The sequence below is a fragment of the Heptranchias perlo genome, chromosome 20 (assembly GCF_035084215.1).
Source record: "Heptranchias perlo isolate sHepPer1 chromosome 20, sHepPer1.hap1, whole genome shotgun sequence".
In the NCBI taxonomy this organism is placed as follows: Eukaryota; Metazoa; Chordata; class Chondrichthyes; order Hexanchiformes; family Hexanchidae; genus Heptranchias; species Heptranchias perlo.
Window position 1 is genome coordinate 44,296,531 of NC_090344.1, and position 22,027 is coordinate 44,318,557.

Consider the following 22,027-nt stretch of genomic DNA (forward strand, 5'->3'; position numbering starts at 1 on the left):
TCCGCTCGCCAACCACCGCGCACCGACTCCGTCGCAAATGGGGCACGCGAAGGGAGGTCGGCCAAACACCGAGAACTCTGAGCCTTCGAGGAAAAAGGCACTCCTTTTAAAACCGATATGCCTCCGCCTCGCCGCCTACCTCACTCCGCCTTCCCGCTTCTCACCTCCACACCGCCTGCCCGACAACCACGCATGCGCACAGCTCTCCCCCCCCCTCTCGTGGGCAGCGCGCGCAATGACCGTTACGAAAATCGCAGTCAAGTAACCCGAGCTGTTTTATTCATGGCTATTTTATTTTAATCATTGCACGGCTTTTTAATAACCATACATCTATATATATATTCAAAATGTATATACATATGTAAAAATCGCAATTATTTTAAATCGTAGCCCCATAATCCGATGCGAATCCAATATGGCGGCGCCCGCACTTTTTCGGGGTTTCTGCAATCTGCAGGTAAATAAATGCATTTTTATTAATATTCATCATTTTTATAATATTTAATCTGTACCCTCGGTGCTTGCGCTTATATGTTTTATCTAACAGGAGTAGCAGAACGAATGAGATGTTTATAAAGTGCTGAGGTTTGCGGACCTTTCTCTTCAATTGGCACTGACATGGTGATTGAGATAATTGTAATTTGTTTAAAAAAAAACACAGAAGCCGACACAGAGCAATTAAAACAGAAAATGTTGGAAACACACAATAGTTCTGTCAGCATCTGAACAGAGAAACGGTAAATTAATGGTTCGGGGAGGGCAGACCCTTCATCAGCTTTCCTCATTTTTTCCCCTCTTTTATATGGCAGCATTTATACAACGCCTTTAACGAAATAAAGCGTCCAAAGGCGCTTCACAGGAGCGTTATCAAACACCGAGCCACATTAGGAGATATCAGGACAGGTGACCATAACAAAAACAGAAAGTGCTGGAAAAGCTCAGCAAGTGAGGCAGCATCTGTGCAGAAAGAAACTGAGTTAACGTTTCAGGTCGAAGACCTTTTGTCAGAACTGGAAGTTTTTTTTTTCAAAAAATATACTTTCTTCATAAAATTTGCTACAATACATACAATACAGTTGTCATTTCACATTCCAAACGTACACAATACAGATTATACAATTTACAGGTTACATCAAGTACAGTTCAATGAACACATTGTACATAATTACAGTTTGTGACACTCAAGGGTGCTTCATTGCATTACACTCAATACAGATTATTGATTACAGATTCATTAAAGGTACATTACATCAATTTGAATTTTACATTCTGTCCGAGGGGTTTTTTCCATAATTTCAGCCCCTCAGTATACATTGGCGGGAAGGCTCCACATGGTTGCCTTTCCCCACAGAGCCTTTGCGGCGGCTGCACCCATCCTCAGTGCGTCGAGCACGTTGTCCTGGACCTTGGAATGTGCCAGTCTGCAACACTCGGTCGAGGACAGCTCCTTGCACTGGAAGACCAGCAAGTTTCGGGCAGACCAAAGGGCGTCTTTCACCGAGTTGATGGTCTTCCAGCAGCAGTTGATGTCCGTCTCGGTGTGCGTCCCCAGGAACAGTCCGTAGAGCAGAGTCCTGTGTTACGGAACTGCTCGGGACGAACCTGGACAGATACCACTGCATCTGTCTCCAGACCTTCTTTGCAAAGGCACATTCCAGAAGGAGATGGGTGACAGTCTCGTCTCCACCGCAGCCTCCTCGGGGACAGCGCGCAGTGGCGCTGAGACTCCGTGAGTGCATAAAGGATCTGACAGGAAGGGCCCTTCTCACCACCAGCCAAGCTAGGTCTTGGTGCTTGTTTAACAGCTCTGGCGATGAGGCGTTCTGCCAAATGACATTGACAGTCTGCTCAGGGAACCAACTGACAGGATCCACCATCTCCTTTTCCCGCAGGGTCTCGAGGACGTTATGTGCGGACCACTTGCTGATTGCCTTGTGGTCAAAGGTGTTTTTCTGCACAAACTTTTCCACGAAGGACAAGTGGGGCGGAACGGTCCAACTGGACGGAGCGTTCCGTGGCAGTGTGGCCAGGCCCATCCTCCTCAACACTGGGGACAGGTAAAACCTCAGCACGTAGTGACACTTTGTGTTTGCGTACCGAGGGTCTACGCACAGCTTGATGCAGCCGCACACAAAGGTGGCCATCAGGATGAGGGCCACATTGGGCACGCCTTTCCCCCCTTTCTCTGGAGATTTGTACATCGTGTTCCTGTGGACACGGTCCATTTTTGATCTCCAGATAAAGTGGAAGATGGCTCGGGTGACTGTCGCAGCGCAGGAGCGAGGTATGGGCCAGACCAGCGCCACGTACAGCAACACCGAGAGCACCTCGGACCTGATGACCAGGTTCTTGCCCACAATCGAGAGGGATCGTCAATCCCACAGTCCCAGTTTCTGCTTGACCTTGACAATCCGCTCCTCCCAGTTTTTGGTGCACGCCCCGGCCCCCCCCCCCCCCCCCGAACCAGATCCCCAGCACTTTCAGGTAATCCGACCTGACGGTGAAGGGGACAAAGGATCGGTCGGTCCAGTTCCCAAAGAACATGGCCTCGCTCTTGCTACAATTTACCCTGGCCCCCGAGGCCAGTTTGAACTGGTCGCAGATGCTCATCAATCTGCGGACCAACAGCTGATCCAAGCAAAAGACGGCAACGTCGCCCATGTACAGGGAGGCCTTGACCTGAGTGCCTCCACTGCCTGGGATCATCACCCCTCTTATGCCCACATCCCTCCTGATGGACTCGGCAAAGGGTTCGATGCAACACACAAACAAGATGGAGGACTCCAGATTTGATCGGAAAGCTTTCTGATTCCCACCCGTTGATTGAAACTGCGCTACTGATGTTTGTGTAGAGCAGTTGGATCCAATTGCGGATTCCCTCCCCAAACCCCATTTTGGAGAGCACATCCATCATGTACATGTGGGATATTCTGTCAAAGGCCTTCTCCTGGTCCAGGCTGATCAGGCAGGTGTTCACCTCCCTGTCCTGTACGTAGGCGATTGTATCCCTGAGTAGCACCAGGCTATCAAAGATCTTCCTGCCGGGTACGGCGCAGGTTTGATCGGGGTGGATCACCACCTCCAGGGCTGACTTGACCCGATTGGCGATGACCTTGGACAGAATTTTGTAGTCCACGTTAAGTAGTGAGATGGGTTGCCAATTTTTGATTTCTTCCCTTTCCCCCTTCTGCTTGTAGATGAGGGTGATGATGCCTTTCCTCATACAGTCTGACATGCTGCCTTCCAGGAGCATACCCCCGTACACTTCCAGCAGGTCTGGGCCTATCCAGTTCCACAGAGCCAAGTACAACTCCACCGGTAAGCTGTCGCTTCCGGGAGTCTTACTCTTCTTGAAGGAACGGACGGCCTTTGTCAGTTCGTCCTGAGTTAGCGGGTGATCCAGACTCTCCTGCTTGCTGTCGTCTAGAACCTCCGTGATCGACGACAAGAAGGACTGGGAGGCCGCGCTGTCTGTGGGCTTCGCGTCGTACAGTCCGGCATAAAAGGATTTTCAGATCCTCAGTATGTCGGGCTGCGAGGACGTGACCGAGCCATCCTCTTCCTTCAGGCTGCTGATCACAGCTCTCTCTGGGCACCTTTTGGAAGAAGAAACACGAGTAAGTATCATCCTGCTCCACGGAGCAGACTCTGGACCGGAAGATGATCTTGGAGGCCTCGGAGGCAAAGAGCGAGGCTTGCTGGTCCTTCACCTCTCTGAGTTCCTCCCCGACATCGATCCCCATCGACTGCAGCAGGAGAAGATTCTGCATGCTTTTCTGGAGTCGGGACGTTTCCCTCTGCCTCTCTTGCCTTCTGAACACCTTTGAGGATGAAGAAACTCTTGATGTTCGCCTTGATAGCTTCCCACCAGTGCACCAGGGAATCAAAGAGGGGCTTTACGGTTCTCCAATCTTTGTAATCCCTCTTCAGTTCCTCAATGTTTCCCGGGGTCAACAGTTTCACGTTCAGCTTCTATATCCCCCTGCCCACTCTCTGATCGTCCTGTAGGTGACAGTCGGCCAGGAGGAGGCAGTGGTCAGAGAAGAACACTGGTGTGACCTTGGTGGATCGAACCTTGAGCGTCAGGGACTCAAACAGGAAGTCTATCCTGGAACGGACGTCTGGTCTGGACCAGGTGTATTGACGCACCGCTCCATCTGCAGGGTTGCTGAAGACCTCGCATAGCTTGGCGTCTTTCACCACTTCCATCAGGAGCGTGGCGTCCAGTTTGCTGTCGGCTCTGCCGGATCGTCCAGCCTCGTCGATGGTGCAGTTGAAGTCAACGCCGAGAATGTACAGAGCCAGGAAAAGGGAGGGGAGGAAAGAACAAAGGGGAAGGTCTGTGATCGGCTAGAGGATAAGAGTGATTAAATGACAAAAGGGACGATGTTGCAAGTCAAGGAGGCTGATAATGGGACAGGTTAAGAAACAAAAGATGGGTCTGAAGTAGCTGTGAATGGCAACAGCAGAACCATTACCAGCACTTGCAGTCCAGAAAAAATGGGAGCAGTGGTTATGGTTTCAATGTTGAGCAAGAAGGGTTGTCGAGTGCCTAAATGAAAGATAAGGTGCTGTTCCTCGAGCTTCCATTGAGCTTCATTGGAACAGTGTAAGAGGCCAAGGACAGAGAGGTGGGAGTGGGACAGGGAATTAAAATGGCAAGCACGGGGTGATGGGTGAACGGGACTCGTTGCAAGTTAGGATACGGGCAGCAGAATTTTGGATGAGCTCAAGTTTATGGAGGGTGGAAGATGGGAGGTTGGCCAGGAGAGCAATGGAATAGTTAAGTCTAGAGCTAACAAAGGCATGGATGAGGGTTTCAGCAGCAGATGAGCTGAGGCAGGGACGGAGACGGTTGGTGTTACGGAGGTGGAAGTAGGCGGACTTTGTGATGGAGCGGATATGGGGTCGGAAGCTCATAGGGTCAAATAGGTTGTGAACGGTCTGGTTGAGCTTCAGATAGTGGCCAGGGAGAGGGATGGAACGGAGTTTGTGGCGGGGCCGAAGAAAGTGGCTTCAGTCTTCCCAATATTTAGTTGGAGGAAATTTCTGCTCGTCGACTCCTGGATGTCAAACAAGCAGCATGACAAATCCGAGGCAGTGGAGGGGTTGAGAGAGGTGGTGGTGAGGTAGTAGTTGGTCAGTCATGACAGGTCAGCCTGCATGGAAGTGAAGGTATTTAGTGTAAACTATTATGTGTTAAGGAAGACCCGGTTCAATAAATTTTGCTGAGGAGGAAAAACTTTGCTTTCATGTTAGTAATTGATTAAGTTTGCAATTTAAGCTTGCATCGAGCTTTCTTTTAAAAAAAAAGTTACCCACTTTGAAGACACTAACACTGTAAATTTGAATTACAGGTTTTGTTATCTTGGCGATGTGGGAGTGCGTGGACTGTTGCATGGAGAAGGAGTATTCAGACCACAGCATCATGCTTCAAGGTAAAGAAAGAAAGACTTGCATTTCCATAGCACCTTTCACGACCCCAGGACATCCCAAAGCGCTTTACAGTCAAGAAGGTACTTTAGAAGTGTCGTCACTGTTGTAATGTTGGAAACGAGGCAGCCATTTTGGACACAGCAAGGTCCCACATTTAGCAATGTGATATTGACCAGATCATCTGTTTTCGTGATGTTGGTTGAGGGATAAATATTGGCCCAGGACACTGTGGAGAACTCCCCCGCTCTTCTTTGAAATAGTGCCTTGGGACTACAAGCAAGAGTATTATTGTTTCGGGTGGTTGTAACTACTCCTCTGAACTCGAATGTCGGAAATCAGACTTAACTAAATTGTTGACCTGAGGCAAACTTTGATGAAGCTTTAACTGGTGGAAGAGGGAGAAGACTTGCTTGACAAAATTGTGGGGGGGCTGGAGGGGGGGGGGGAAGACCTAAGGAGAAATGGAGAGGTAATTGCAGGCAGTGAATTTAAAATTCATTCACTGTAGGTTTGCAGTCTAGAAATTACTGCTGGCAACATTAGCTAAAAGTCAAAATCTGATTCTGATTCTCAGAATGGGCTGTCTGATTACATGTTTTTAAATCTAGTCTTCTGGTAAGTGCTTGTAACTAGTAGGGTTATTGCTCATAACCATAAATGTGAGCAATCTGTACAATTACTAATGCTTTCCAGTCATCCCTAGTTACAATGTTCGGCTGCAGGTTAGAGTCTCGGCTTTCCCACTCATAATTGGGGAATTCTATCCTCCGCCCACTGTTCCCACTCATAATGTCATGTAAAATAACAATTCCAGGCTGTCCTAAACAGCAGTTTAAAGTGTAAAACACTTGGAGACGCCAGTGACAGTTTAACTATCTCCCATTATAATATTTAGAGCAGAAAAAAATCAGTGGAGTCAAAGTTCTTTCTCCCTCCACCATAATTCTGTGATTTATTTTTTTCCCCAACACTGTGCCCCTGCTTGCTTCTTCCAATTTTGTGACCCTGGTCTATTGCACATCTCCTCTGTCTTCAGCCACCATGCCCCTACACTGTGAAATTCTCTTCTTAAACATCTTCAAAACTGACCTGCCTGACTGCCTAAAGTCACCTCTGCTAACTTCTACTTCCTGCTCTGTGTTCGTCACTTCCACTATAAAGCACCTTGGGAAATTTCATGATGAGGCAGATGCTGTCTGAGTGCAAGTTGTTGAATTCTGTGCAGTGTGTTGTGTGAGGAGGGGGGAGAGGTGGGGGGGGGGGAAAAGGGCAGCGTATGTTGCTGCTTTACCTAATTTTTCAACAGTTTGTTTGTGTCGGGTGGGGTGGGGGGAGCATCATATGTTGCTGCCCAGCCTCATTTTTCAACAGGATGCTTTTGTTCTTATTTTGAGAGGGAGGGGTGAAAGAAATGGACCAAAAAATTCACCGTATATTAAGGAATAGAAACTAAAACATTGAATCCTTTTTCTAGAACCGAGCCGCCCGAGTCCGTGTTGCCAAGGGTGATAAGCCAGTTACTTATGAGCAGGCACACCCACCTCACTTCATTGCTCACAGGAAAGGTTGGCTGTCCCAACACACCAGTAAGCGACTTGTAACTTTATTTTCTTTCTTCTGACACAGTATTGCCTTCTGAATATGGCTCTTTGAGTACAAAATACTCCCGGGAACTCCGTAAAAGTAGCAGTACAGTTCATAAAAATGCATTGAATCTACCAGAATATGGGGGCAATCAAATTGTTTACAGCTTCCCGAAGAAAGCGCTGTAACAGAATAGCTTGTCGGAGAACCTAATGCATAGTAATATTAAATTAGATAAGATATAGTTGAACGATTTATATTTAAATGCTGTTTAATCTGTTTATGCTGTTATATTTTCAAATAGTCCTGCCATCTATATTATTAACAGTGAAAAATGGATCGGACAACCAAACACAGGAGAGGTTCTGGTCAGATCTGCCCGAGGGTGGCTCTTGAGGGCAGTCTGTGGTAGTACTTGTGTTATTATCTGGCATCCGCTTAATGTTGCTCGAGAGATGCCAGTGCATTACACAGTGAAAAATAAACCTAGAAAGGATATTAAATATCTTCAACTTGATTCAGGCAATCTGGATGGCGAAGAAGGAGCTGCAGACCGCACAATAGAAGACGTTTTCATCCGCAAGTTTATCTATGGAACGTTCCACGGATGTCTGGCCAATGAAGCAGTGATAAAGAGAAGAGCAAACGTCATTGTCATCTGCCTAGTCTTAGTACAGAAATTGCCACCGCAAAAGTTCTATTTCCTAATAGGTTATACCGAGACTCTCCTCTCCTACCTGTATAAATGTCCAGTCAAGATGGAAGTGCAGACAGTTGATAAGAAGATTGTGTATAAATACATTTGACGGTATGCACAGAATGATACCTCCTGGAACGTGCTCTCATTATTCGATGAGTGTCGTTACCTGGTTGTTTTTTTTTATTGAAGAAAGCTCTGCTCTACCTATTATTTTGGACACTTCAAACAGAAAGTGCTGCAGTAATTTACCTGGGGCATTTTTCTTTGCTACCTTATCTAATTTTGTCCCTTCAGCCTTCTTCTCAGAAATCATACAGTGTGTTCTTGGGTGTAGCACACATTAAAATACCATGGGGTTTGTGAATGTGGGCGTCAGGCTACTTGCTCTGAACTCCATGTCCTCTCCAGTATAAGAAGTTGCAAAGGCACTACGAAACTTCCAGGCCATTTCATTGAGGTGCATTAAGTTACTGAGCTCTCCAAGCATCTCTGACTGCAGTTCTCATTGAAGTGCTCTGCCCGAAGGGAAGTAGGGGAAAAACTGGTAAAATTAGTCAGAAATACCTCCCTAACCCATTCGCTTGATTGGGGAATAATGGTGGTTGACTTGTAAATGAGGGAAATAAATGTAAAATGGGTGCCCAGTGGGTAGTGGTAGTCATGCGATATTGTGGACCAGTGGAGCCACAGCCAGACTTTTTTTTCTGTTGAATTGAGATGGGGGGACCAAGATGAAAGCCCCTGAACTCTGCAGCATTTTCCATTTTTAGGTTGTTTTAGTGGACAATTTGCTGCAGCATCTATGTGCAGATTGTAGTACACCCCAGTCTTACAGTCACATCAAAAGAACATTGTATCAGACTGATGCAAAATTTTAAAGCATATATGGCCATTTTACTATCAAAGAGACTATCTGCTATTGTAAATGTGCTGTACAGTTGAAGTCTTGTATTAATAAATTGCTCATTGTAACTACTTTTGGAACTATATTTTACTTGGACTGTAATCTATTCAACATTCACCATTTGTTGAATATTTTAAACATAGCTTGGAAAGACAAGGGAAAGATGATTGTTTAAACCACTGGAAGTTGAAGGGCCAGTCATGTTTGCTGCCCTCTGCAGCAGCATCCTCTCATTACAAGAGGAGAGCAGCAAAACTGCATTTTTGGACTTGTTCATAGTATGGTACAGCACGGAAGGAGGCGATTCAGCCCATCGTGCCTGTGCCGGCTCTTTGAAATTTATGATTTTCTTTGGTAAATCTTCATAAGACAAGTTCCTAATCTGAAGCCAGTATCTGTTAAAGGTCAAGTTCTTTTAGAGACAGGAAGACAAAATGAATCTGAAGGCACAACTCAATGGGACTAATACGAGCTCTTTCAAAGAGCCGGCACAGACATGATGGGTCGAATGGCCACCTGGGCTGTAAGATATGCTCTACTACCAAGCAGTCAAGCAATCCTCCCCTCCTGGACCTGCGGATGGTGGTTCGGGTCTGTGTTGACTTAGTAGTTTAAAACTGGGACATGAGAAATAACTTCTGGGTGGCAACTGCTCCACAAGACTATCGCCGACTTCCAAAAACATCAAAGCACACAGACACCAAAGAGCTGGATAGTGGCAGCAGAACATTAAAAGGCTTGCAGACTCCGTGAACATCATTAATAAATCAATAGCGCACAATGGGACAACTGCACTCCAGGAATGCCGCAATCCTACCTCCAAAACACAGCAGAGTTTCTGTACAAGCAGGTAAGTTCAAAGAGCTGGCAATCCCAGAGGTTTAAAAACTACACGACAGGCACAAGTAAACGTACAGACATATGGAGCGAAGTTCAAACTATAAGGAGGCAAATGGGAGAAACGTGGGAAACAAAGTGCACCCGGGAGAAGTTTAGAACAAAAGAGGGCAAACCAGACCAGTAAGTTTTCAAAAAGGAACAGAAGAGATGACAGCAAAAAACTGCAGATGCTGGAAATCTGAAATAAAAATAGAAAATGCTGGAAATACTCAGCAGATCAGGTAGCATCTGTTGGGAGAGAAACGGTTGACGTTTCAGGTCGATGACCTATCGTCAGAATTGGAAGAAGCTAGAAATAAAGTATTTTGCTTTTGTTTTAGTGTTTAATTCACTGCTACTGCTCTTCCAGGAATGCCCCACCTTGGAGAAGTTGTGCTTCTATCTCCTACGGGATTTCCGTTTGTCTCTTTTACCTTGTTCACCTTCATTACTTTCTGTTTCCCTTCTCGTGTTTGATCAGGCTGGACCCATCTTTTGTTTCTTTACTAGTCCCATTACCACCCCCTCTTGCCTTGCACCATCATTCCTTTTGTCATTTAAACACTCCTTCCCTCCACTCTATCAAAGATCTTCCCCTTTGTTCTTTCCCCCAGCTCTGTACTTTCTTATAAACTGTTAAATCTCGAACTTCTTCCAGTTTCGATGAAAGGTCATCGACCTGAAACATTAACTCTGTTTCTCTCTCCACAGACGCTGCCTGACCCGCTGAGTGCTGTCAGCATTTTCTGATGACAATCAACACCACAGTTAATTCAAGATTTCTACCTCAGACTCATGGATTACAGTGCAATTTAGTTATCCTTCAGTGCAGTAGAAGTGAGTGCTACATTGTTGGAAGTGCTGTCTTTCAAATGAGGTGTTCAAGTAAGGTCCGTTCGGGTGTTTGGTAAAAGATCCCCAGCATCATTTATCCCTCAATGAACACTGGCAAAACACATTAATTGGTCCTATAAGTCATGTCTGTGGGACCTTGCTGTGCATAAATTGGCTGCTGTGTTTAGAGTCATAGAGTTATAGAGTTATACAGCACGGATAGAGGCCCTTCGGCCCATCGTGTCCGCGCCGGCCATCAAGCCCTGTCTAATCTAATCCCATATTCCAGCATTTGGTCCGTAGCCTTGTATGCTATGGCATTTCAAGTGCTCATCCAAATGCTTCTTGAATGTTGTGAGGGTTCCTGCCTCCACAACCCTTTCAGGCAGTGAGTTCCAGACTCCAACCACCCTCTGGGTGAAAAAGTTCTTTCTCAAATCCCCTCTAAACCTCCCGCCTTTTACCTTGAATCTATGCCCCTTTGTTATAGAACCCTCAACGAAGGGAAAAAGCTCCTTAGTATCCATCCTATCTGTGCCCCTCATAATTTTGTACACCTCAATCATGTCCCCCCTCAGCCTCCTCTGCTCCAAGGAAAACAAACCCAATCTTCCCAGTCTCTCATCATAGCTGAAGCGCTCCAGCCCTGGTAACATCCTGGTGAATCTCCTCTGCACCCTCTCCAAAGCGATCACATCCTTCCTGTAGTGTGGCGACCAGAACTGCACACAGTACTCCAGCTGTGGCCTAACCAGTGTTTTATACAGCTCCATCATAACCTCCTTGCTCTTATATTCTATGCCTCGGCTAATAAAGGCAAGTATCCCATATGCCTTCTTTACCACCTTATCTACCTGTTCCGCCACCTTCAGGGATCTGTGAACTTGCACACCAAGATCCCTCTGACCCTCTGTCTTGCCTAGGGTCCTCCCATTCATTGTGTATTCCCTTGCCTTGTTAGTCCCTCCAAAGTGCATCACCTCACACTTTTCCGGGTTAAATTCCATTTGCCACTGTTCCGCCCATCTGACCAACCCATCTATATCGTCCTGCAGACTGAGGCTATCCTCCTCGCTATTTACCACCCTACCAATTTTTGTATCATCAGCGAACTTACTGATCATACCTTTTACATTCATATCCAAGTCGTTAATGTAGACCACAAACAGCAAGGGACCCAGCACCGATCCCTGTGGTACCCCACTGGCCACAGGCTTCCAGTCACAAAAACAACCTTCGACCATCACCCTCTGCCTTCTGCCACTAAGCCAGTTTTGTATCCAAAGTGCCAAAGCACCCTGGATTCCATGGGCTCGTACCTTCTTGACCAGTCTCCTGTGCGGGACTTTATCGAAGGCCTTACTGAAATCCATGTATACCACATCCACTGCGTTACCCTCATCCACACGCCTAGTCACCCCCTCAAAAAATTCAATCAAATTAGTCAGACATGATCTTCCCTTGACAAAGTCATGTTGACTATCCCTGATTAATCCTTGCTTCTCCAAGTGGAGACTAATTTTGTCCTTCAGAATTTTTTCCAATAATTTTCCTACCACTGATGTTAGGCTCACTGGCCTGTAGTTCCCCGGTTTTTCCCTACTCCCCTTCTTGAATAATGGTACTACATTAGCGGTTCTCCAGTCCTCTGGCACATCCCCTGTGGCCAGAGAGGTTCTGAATATATGTGTTAGAGCCCCTGCAATCTCCTCCTTTGCCTCACACAGTAGCCTGGGATACATTTCGTCCGGGCCTGGGGATTTATCCATTTTTAGGACTGCTAAAACCGCCGATACCTCCTCCCGCTCGATGTTAATATGTTTGAGTATATCACAGTCCCCCTGCCGTATTTCTATGTCTACATCGTCCTTCTCCATAGTGAAAACAGATGCAAAAAATTCATTTAGAACCCCTCCTACATCTGCCGGCTCCACACACAGATTGCCATTTTTGTCCCTAATGGGCCCTATTTTTTCCCTAGTCATCCTCTTACCCTTAATATACTTATAAAACATCTTAGGATTTTCCTTTATTTTGCTCGCCAGTGTTATTTCATGGCCCCTCCTTGATCTCCTAATTTCTTTTTTAAGTATCCCCCTGCACTTTTTGTACTCCTCCGTCTTTAGCCTTTTGTATCTGCCAAAAGCCCTCCTTTTTTTCCTAATCCATTCTCGTATATCCCCTGACAGCCAAGGTTCCCTGGAGTTCTTGGAACCACCCTTGACCTTTACGGGAACATGTTGCCATTGTATGGTCTCAATCTCCCTTCTGAAAGACTCCCATTGCTCCGATGCGGATTTTCCTACAAGCAGCTGATCCCAGTCCATTTTGGGCAGATCCTGCCTTATCCTATTAAAATCGGCCTTCCCCCAATTTAGAACCTTTATTTCCGGCCCCTCCCTGTCCTTTTCCATGACCACCTTAAATCTCACCGAATTATGGTCACTGTCACCAAAGTGCTCACCTACTAGCACTTCTTCCACTTGGCCGGCCACATTCCCTAGAATTAGGTCCAGTACCGCCCCCTCTCTTGTAGGACTTTCTACATGCTGGCTCAAAAAGTTCTCCTGGATGCACGTTAAGAATTTTATACCCTCTAAGCCTTTTACACTCTGAGTATCCCAGTTAATATTGGGGAAGTTGAAATCCCCCACTATTATTACCCTATTATTTGCACAATTTTCTGAGATTTGCCTACATATCTGTTCCTCTATCTCCCCCTGACTGTTTGGGGGCCTATAGTACACTCCCATCAAAGTGCTTGCCCCCTTTTTGTTTTTAAGCTCCACCCATATGGCCTCATTAGAGGAACCTGCTAATATATCGTTCCTCCTTATGGCAGTAATTGATTCTTTAATTAATATTGCGACCCCCCCCCTCCTCTTATACCTCCCCCTCTGTCTCACCTGAAGATTCTGTACCCCGGAATATTGAGCTGCCAGTCTTGCCCCTCCCTCAACCATGTCTCTGTGACAGCAACAATATCATACTCCCATGTGTTTATCAACACCTTCAGTTCATCCACCTTATTCGCAAGACTCCTTGCATTAAAATAGATGCCATCCAGCCTTGCCCTTACATATTTGCCTTGTCTTCCAAGCTGACTTGTTTTTTTCTCTATATTTTCTCTAAATTTGGCTGCACATCACCCCCTATTGTAGCTCCACTCTGTATCCCATCCCCCTGCCAAGTTAGTTTAAACCCCCACCAACAGTGCTAGCAAACCTCCCCGTTTACCGACATAGCAACAGTGACTACACTTCAAAAAGTAATTCATTGGTCGTGAATTGCCTTGGGACAACCTGAGGATGTGAACGATTCTTTGTTACTAATTTCTTTCTATTACAGTTGATTTGGGCAAGTTCTGATTTCGACATTCAGAGGTGGCAGCTGAGCAGTTTGAACAGCACATTAAGGATTTAAACTGCTAATTGACAAACGGCTGTTGAACTGTTCAAACTGTCGGTACACCATCCGCAATGCTTCCCTGTGAAAAAGATCAACTTCATTTCATTAAAGTCCAGGGAAAGAGAGTTAACAGTTAACGAATAAGGAAGAATGCCTAAAATTTACATTCAGCTGCTGAGGATTGCCTCCTCTCAATGCTGCTCAGTTGTTTCAAGTGCTCGTGAGCAGCGCTGAGAATAGGTAATCCCGAACATTTAAATTTAACTTTTAGGAATTCCTCCTTCCCAGCACAAACTGATCAATAAAACTGGGAAAAAGAATGCTAAATATGAGTGGGTTTGGGTGAATGGGATTTGATCCGTATGTCTACCTGATCTCTATTAGCAGTGCTTGCTAAAAAGCCATTTGCACTAGATTTCCATTCTGTTACCAGAACACCATTTTCACAGTGCCTTGTTGCCAATTCAGGTTTGCGACCCTGCATCCAGGAGATGTTTTCTTAACTGGAACACCATCTGGAGTTGGAGTATTCAGGAAACCGCCTGTGTTCCTCAAAGTAAGTGGTGTTGATTCTTGCCTTCACCTAAATAACGACAGTGACTTTACTTGTAAATCATTCATTGTCTGTAAGGTGTTTTGAAACATTTCTGAGAGATGCAGTGAAGCACAATATAAATGCAAATTCAAGCCGCTCTCCATTTCAACACCAATAAAACCTTGCCGCTCCGTATGCCGTAATATGTGGGTAATTTTCCACGGGCACCAACAGCACTCTGCTGTCTCATCCAAATCACCATTAATCATGTGTGAGCTGTGATAGTGAACGTCAGTAGTCTATTTGATAAAAGGGAGCAACACAGCAGAATCCGATCCTGTCCTCACCTGATGTCCATGTGTGGACTTTCCAGCAGGAGTCCCTGGATGATGATGAGCAGCCAGGCTAATATTTCCCTCTTGCCAAGGACCACTGAAGCCAATTATAACGTCCTTTTGCCACCCTGGCCGAGATTTCTTTTAAAATGTGTTCTTGGAATGTGGCCGACACTGGCAGAGCCACATTTTTATTGCCCAGACAAGCTTTCTCCTTGAACTGCTGCAGCCCTTGTGATGATGGTGTCCCCATGAAGTTGTTAGGCAGGGAATATGAGGATTTTGACCCAGCCATGATGAAGGAATGGGCAGTATATGTCCAAGTCAGGATAGTGTGTGACTTGGAGGGGAACTTGGAGAAGATGGTGATCCCATGATTTTGATGCTCCTGTCCTTCTCGGTGGCACAGTTCACGGAGCTGGAAGTGCTGTTGAAGTACATCCTCTCGATAGCACAGACTGCACAGTGTGCTGGTGGTGGAGGGGGTGGATACTGAGACTAGTAGCAAGGGCGCCAATCAAGCGGACTGTTCTGTCTTCACTGTTGTTGAGCTTCTTAGGAACAGGAGTAGGCCATTCAAACTCTTGAGCCTGTTCCGCCATTCACTTACATTGTAGCTGATCAATATCTTAACTCCATTTACCCGCCTTGGTTCCCGAACCCGTAATACACGAATTAAGCCTAACAAAAGTCTATCAATCTCAGTTTTGAAACTTTTAATTGACCCCCAGCCTCAACAACTTTTTGGGGGAGTGAGTTCCAAATTCCACTCCCCTTTGTGTGAAGAAGTGCTTTCTGACATCACCCCTGAACGGCCGAGCTCTAATTTTGATGTTACGCCCCCTTGTTCTGGACTCTACCACCAGAGGAAATAGTTTCTCTCTATCTATCCTATCAAATCCTTTAATCATCTCAAACACCTCAATTAAATCACCCCTTGATCTTCCATATTCAAGGGAATACAAGCCTAGTCTATGCAACCTGTTGTCATAATTTAACCCTTTTAGCCCCGGTATCATTCTGGTGAATCTGTGCTGCACTCGCTCCCAGGCCAATCTATCCTTCCTGAGTTGTGATCCTGGAACTGAGTGCTGTACTCCAGATGGGGTCTAACCAGAGTTCTGTGCAGCTGGAACATAACTTCCACCCTTCGTATTCCGGCCCTCTTGATATAAAGGCCGACATTCCATTAGCCTTTTTAATTATTTTTTGTACCTGTCCACAACTTTGAGTGATTTCTGTACTTGGACCCCTAAATCTCTCTGCTCATCCACAGTTCCTACTTTCTCGCCATTTAGAAAATATTCTGATCTATCTTTCTTAGGTGCAAAGTAGATGACCTCACACTTTCCCACATTGAACTCCCTCTGCCACAGTTTTGCCCACTCACTTAATCTATCAATGTCACATTGCAACTTTTTGCTCCTATCTACTGTGCCACCTAACTTGGTATCATCAGCAAACTCAGACATACGGCTCTCCCTTCATCCAACTCATTTATAAATATAGTGAGAAGCTGAGGCCCCAGCACAGATCCCTGGGGGACACCACTAGTCACATCCTGCTAAATTGAGTACATACCCATGATCCCAACTCTCTGTCTCCTACCTCCTAACCAATTCCCTATCCAAGCCAATAGGTTGCCTCCAATTCCATGTGCTCTCATTTCTGTTAACAGTCCCTTATGCAGAACCTTGTTGAATGCCTTCTGGAAGTCCACATAAATAACATTCATAGATACTCCCCTATCTACCACATTAGTTAGCTCGTCAAAAAATTCAACTAGATTCGTTAGACATGACTTACCCGATACAAACCCATGCTGGCTCTCTCCGATCAGCTCATATTCTGGTAACTTCCCCACAACTGACGTTAGACTAAAGGCCTATAATTTCCTTGTTTATCTCTCCTATCCTTCTTAAATAATGGAGTGACATTGGCAATTTTCCAATCCAAGGGGACGTGAGTGTTGTTTCAGCTGAATCCATCCAGATAAGTGGTGAGTATTTCATCATACTCCTGACTTCAGCCTTGTAGATGGTGGAGAGGCTTTGAGGGGTCAGGAGGTGAGCCACTTGTCACAGCTTCTGAGCTGCTCTTGTAGCCACATTGTTGATATGGCTGGTCCAGTTAAGCCTCTGGTTAATAGAGATTCCCCCACCGTAGTTGGTGGGGGACTCGGCCATGGTGGTGTCATTGAAGGTCAGGAGGAGATTGTAGGACCTTTGCTTGTTGGAGATGGGCATGTCTGGCACTTGTGTGTTGCGAATATTACCTGCCTCCTAACAGCCTAAACCTGGAAGTTATCCAAGTCCAAGGCTGCCATGGGCTACTTCATTATCAGAGGAATTGTGAATGGAGTTGAACATTGTAGAATCATCAGCAAACAGTCCCTCTCCAGACCTTATGATGGAGGGAGGGTCATTGATGAAGCAGCTGATGGTTGGGTCAAGGATGCTTCCCTGAGGAACACCTGCAGCGAAGTCTCTGTTTAAAAATAGCAGACCCCAGACTATATGTCCACATGGAATATAAGAAGGTGCAGAGTCTTACAGAGTGGGATGGCTGGTTGTCCACATACAGGGCAAGAGACTCTTAGAATATATAAATCAGCAACCCACATTCGAGCTCCAGGAGATGGATGGAAGTGAGAATACTGACTTCTGTAGCAAAAGAAATTCCCCTAGGTAGGAACATAGGGCGTCTAAATACAGCCAAGTTGTTGTGCCAGATGAGTAAATGGTTTATTGCAGAGACGAGTAAACGGTTTATTGCAGAAATGAGTATCACCAGGACCTACCATTTTAATCTTCATTCACAGGAACACAGAGGTCTGAAGAGGCGAGCAAAGGGGAAATGTGTTGGGCAGGGTTCCATGCCCATATCATAAATATAATTTTAGGGCGATGTTACAGCCTTTCTGAAGAAAACCTACGAAAACCCAGAGTAATTGCAAGATGCACTCTGATAGAGTGAGATTTCAGTTTATTTTGGAGTTTATTCAGGGAAGGCTTTCCAGAAGCCAGGTACTGGGGCAGGACAAGTTGCTTCATCAAGCAGTGGCCGATCTGAAATGCCTCCTAACGAGCAGGTTCAGAATGAATCCTCCCTCATTTGCTGATTGAAAGGATCATGGTGCCATCTGTCGAGAGATAGTGGAGCCTGGAATTGCTGCCTGAAAGATCAGCGGGGTAACTGACCCATTAAGTTCAAAATGATCTGGATTCCACAGAATAATGACAATAAGTGAACCCGTCACCTTTACAAACCCTGTTCATAATCTAAGTCAGTTTGTTTACTTTTGTAATATTCACCAGCTCTGTAAAGTCTCAGTGATCATAATTCCATTAGTTTTAAGATAGCTATGGAGAAGGATAGGTCTGGCCCAAAAGTTAAAATTCTAAATTGGGGAAAGGCCAATTTTGATGGTATTAGACAGGAACTTTCAGAAGTTGATTGGGAGAGTCTGTTGGCAGGCAAAGGGACGTCTGGTAAGTGGGAGGCTTTCAAAAGTGTGTTAACCAGGGTTCAGTGTAAGCACATTCCTTATAAAGTGAAGGGCAAGGCTGGTAGAAGTAGGGAACCTTGGATGACTCGGGAGATTGAGGCACTAGTCAAAAATAAGAAGGAGGCATATGACATGCATAGGCAGCTGGGATCAAGTGGATCCCTTGAAGAGTATAGAGATTGCCGGAGTAGAGTTAAGAGAGAAATCAGGAGGGCAAAAAGGGGATATGAGATTGCTTTGGCAGATCAGGCAAAGGTGAATCCAAAGAGCTTCTACAAATACATAAAGGGCAAAAGGGTAACTAGGGAGAGAGTAGGGCCTCTTAAGGATCAACAAGGTCATCTATGTGCGGAACCACAAGAGATGGGTGAGATCCTGAATGAATATTTCACATCGGTATTTACGGTTGAGAAAGGCATGGATGTTAGGGAACTTGGGGAAATAAATAGTGATGTCTTGAGGAGTGTACATATTACAGAGAGGGAGGTGCTGGAAGTCTTAACGCGCATCAAGGTAGATAAATCTCCGGGACCTGATGAAATGTATCCCAGGACGTTATGGGAGGTTAGGGAGGAAATTGCGGGTCCCCTAGCAGAGATATTTGAATCATCCACCGCTACAGGTGAGGTGCCTGAAGATTGGAGGGTAGCAAATGTTGTGCCTTTGTTTAAGAAGGGCGGCAGGGAAAAGCCTGGGAACTACAGACCAGTGAGCCTGACATCTGTAGTGGGTAAGTTGTTAGAGGGTATTCTGAGGGACAGAATCTACAGGCATTTGGAGAGGCAGGGACTAATTAGGAACAGTCAGCATGGTTTTGTGAGAGGAAAATCATGTCTCACGAATTTGATTGAGTTTTTTGAAGGGGTAACCAAGAAGATAGATGAGGGCTGTGCAGTAGACGTGGTCTACATGGACTTCAGCAAAGCATTTGACAAGGTACCGCATGGTAGGTTGTTACATAAGGTTAAATCTCATGGGATCCAAGGTGAGGTAGCCAATTGGATACAAAATTGGCTTGACGACAGAAGACAGAGGGTGGTTGTCGAGGGTTGTTTTTCAAACTGGATGCCTGTGTCCAGCAGTGTGCCTCAGGGATCGGTGCTGGGTCCGCTGTTATTTGTTATTTATATTAATGATTTGGATGAGAATTTAGGAGGCATGGCTGGTAAGTTTGCAGATGACACCAAGATTGGTGGCATTGTGGACAGTGAAGAAGGTTATCTAGGATTGCAACGGGATCTTGATAAATTGGGCCAGTGGGCCGATGAATGGCAGATGGAGTTTAATTTAGATAAATGTGAGGTGATGCATTTTGGTAGATCGAATCGGGCCAGGACCTACTCCGTTAATGGTAGGGCGTTGGGGAGAGTTATAGAACAAAGAGATCTAGGAGTACAGATTCATAGCTCCTTGAAAGTGGAGTCACAGGTGGATAGGGTGGTGAAGAAGGCATTCAGCATGCTTGGTTTCATTGGTCAGAACATTGAATGCAGGAGTTGGGATGTCTTGTTGAAGTTGTACAGGGCATTGGTGAGGCCACACTTGGAGTACTGTGTACAATTCTGGTCACCCTATTATAGAAAGGATATTATTAAACTAGAAAGAGTGCAGAAAAGATTTACTAGGATGCTACCGGGACTTGATGGTTTGACTTACAGGGAGAGGTTAGACAGACTGGGACTTTATTCCCTGGAGAGTAGGAGGTTAAGGGGTGATCTTATAGAAGTCTATAAAATAATGAGGGGCATAGATAAGGTCGATAGTCAAAATCTTTTCCCAAAGGTAGGGGAGTCTATAACGAGGGGGCATAGATTTAAGGTGAGAGGGGAGAGATACAAAAGGATCCAGAGGGGCAATTTTTTCACTCAAAGGGTGGTGAGTGTCTGGAACGAGCTGCCAGAGGCAGTAGTAGAGGCGGGTACAATTTTGTCTTTTAAAAAGCATTTGGACAGTTACATGGGGAAGATGGGTATCGAGGGATATGGGCCAAGTGCAGGCAATTGGGACTAGCTTAGTGGTATAAACTGGGCGACATGGACATGTTGGGCCGAAGGGCCTGTTTCCATGTTGTAACTTCTATGATTCTATGATTCTATACCTTTTACAGATAAAATGTGCTGCTAATTTTGTTTGAATTTCTTGCAGCGTGGAGACACTGTGGAATGTGAAATAGATGAAATCGGAACCTTAAGGAACGTGGTTGCTTAGGTCCTCACTGTTTTCAGATTGCGTTCACAGAAGGTATCAAATTATTTTTAATGAGAAATGTTTGAAAAATACATGAGTGCTGGGGGTAGGGGGCAATATCTGGATGACAGTGGGGCAGGGTTAAATAATGGGGATATGTGAATGAAAGAAGATTCTAGAGTTTTGTCGAATTACCTTCGAGGTTTGGGGATTATTGATGAAGAATTTTCCCTCCGATTAACGGGCGGAGCAGAGTCCCACCAAAGAGATAGATCATGCACAGACTGGGAGAGGAATGGCCTTGATGGACTAAATGGCCTTTTCTCATTCCAGGTTTACTGAGATTCTCACCCAAAATTGCTGCACATTGGGCCTGGCTTTATTGCCCATTTTGTGAGCACACGGGAGGAATTGCCACAACAATCCCACATTGATGTTCATGGCCGTTCCTTGTTTCAAGAAAAAGTTGCAGAAAAAGTCAGAGAAATGTTAGGAAACTGAGCCTGAACACAGCAAAGTGCAGCAGTGGTGCTTCAAACTAACAATCAATATTCAACTGCACGTAACATGCTTCAGAGTGCTAAACTGGGATGCTCTGTCGCATGATATGGAAGTGCCATTGCATCTGCTTTAATTCAATTTCAGAAGCAGCTGACAAACTGGATTAGATTAACCAAAATGGTGGCTGTTGAATGGGGCTCTGCAATGCACTGGGTTTCATAACTGAAAAGTACATTCAGCCTCATCACATCATCTAAGAATAATTGTTAATCAATTTAAGTTTATTTGGTAATTTTTTCGATAACATTTTAAATGTCATGGGGGGCACCTTAAAGCATGGGACAGAAATCCACTGTAAAAATGGAGGCGAAGATCTCTGCTCAGAGACAAACTCTTCAAAGCACACAAGCAGAAACCATGTTGCACTAAAAATTGCAACACAGATTTAAACTGGAGAAACATGTTTGTCTTGCAGGCTGATTAATCTGGTGAGATGGAGCATCTTTCTGTGGAGAGTGGCCAGAACGTAGGAGGAAGTAGAGGTGGATTACCTGAGATGGAGCTGCTGTGTGGAGAAGCAGCTGACTGTTTGATTGTATCCTGACCCGAAAACATGCACTTTAATGAGAAATGGAACATACAAAATCTTGTGATTTACAGATTAGTGATGAATGGTAAATGGTGACTTGTTAAAATAAATCTGTTATTAATGTGCTGAAGCGTACATGGAACTTTTATAAATGTAAGTTCCTAATTCCAGTTGATTGACAGTGTATTCTCTCACGTGCCCTGCACCTGATGGTTTGACCCCCTTAACATATGTTTCCAGCTGTGTTGGACTTGAGATTTTGCCAGATGTCAGTGTATAAATTTCAGTTGCACAAGATTTTCCTTTAATAAATTTTCACAAATTGTGACTTGTAACAACAGTCATTACATTTCAAAAATACTTTGTTGGATGTGATGTTCACTGGGACAGCTTGAGGTGGTGAAAGGTGCTCCAGAAATACAAGGTCTTTCTTCCAAACATTAATTATTGAGCATTAGATTTGGAAGGTCTTGGACTGCAGTCTCCAACATTCTGGTCGTGACCCTTCAGCTGATGCACCATTAGATCCCTGATGTATTTGCCCAGTTGAGGGAGAGCTGTTTCACAGTCTCCATCACTCAAAGTGCAGGTGGAGATTATAAAATGGTGCTCATTGGAGTCAGTCAG

General features: G+C 45.3%; 1 protein-coding gene and 1 long non-coding RNA gene across 3 annotated transcripts; both read left to right on the plus strand.

The window, feature by feature from the left end:
• Positions 1–254: 254 nt before the first annotated feature.
• mrps24 (mitochondrial ribosomal protein S24) lies at positions 255–8,696 on the plus strand. Of its 2 annotated transcripts, none has more exons than XM_068001623.1 (4): positions 255–457; positions 5,358–5,438; positions 6,911–7,022; positions 7,543–8,696. In XM_068001623.1, exons 1-4 carry the CDS (start codon positions 416–418, stop codon positions 7,824–7,826), a joined length of 519 nt encoding a protein of 172 aa, XP_067857724.1. In that variant the 5' UTR covers positions 255–415; the 3' UTR covers positions 7,827–8,696. The 2 variants fall into 2 exon arrangements, with proteins under 2 accessions (XP_067857724.1, XP_067857723.1); XM_068001622.1 differs by lacking the exon at positions 255–457 and adding an exon at positions 1,904–2,057.
• Positions 8,697–9,884: 1,188 nt separating this feature from the next.
• LOC137336138 (uncharacterized) lies at positions 9,885–21,700 on the plus strand. Its single transcript, XR_010966581.1, has 4 exons — positions 9,885–10,340; positions 14,214–14,301; positions 20,269–20,364; positions 21,287–21,700. It is a non-coding gene; the product is annotated as an uncharacterized lncRNA (long non-coding RNA).
• Positions 21,701–22,027: the final 327 nt, after the last annotated feature.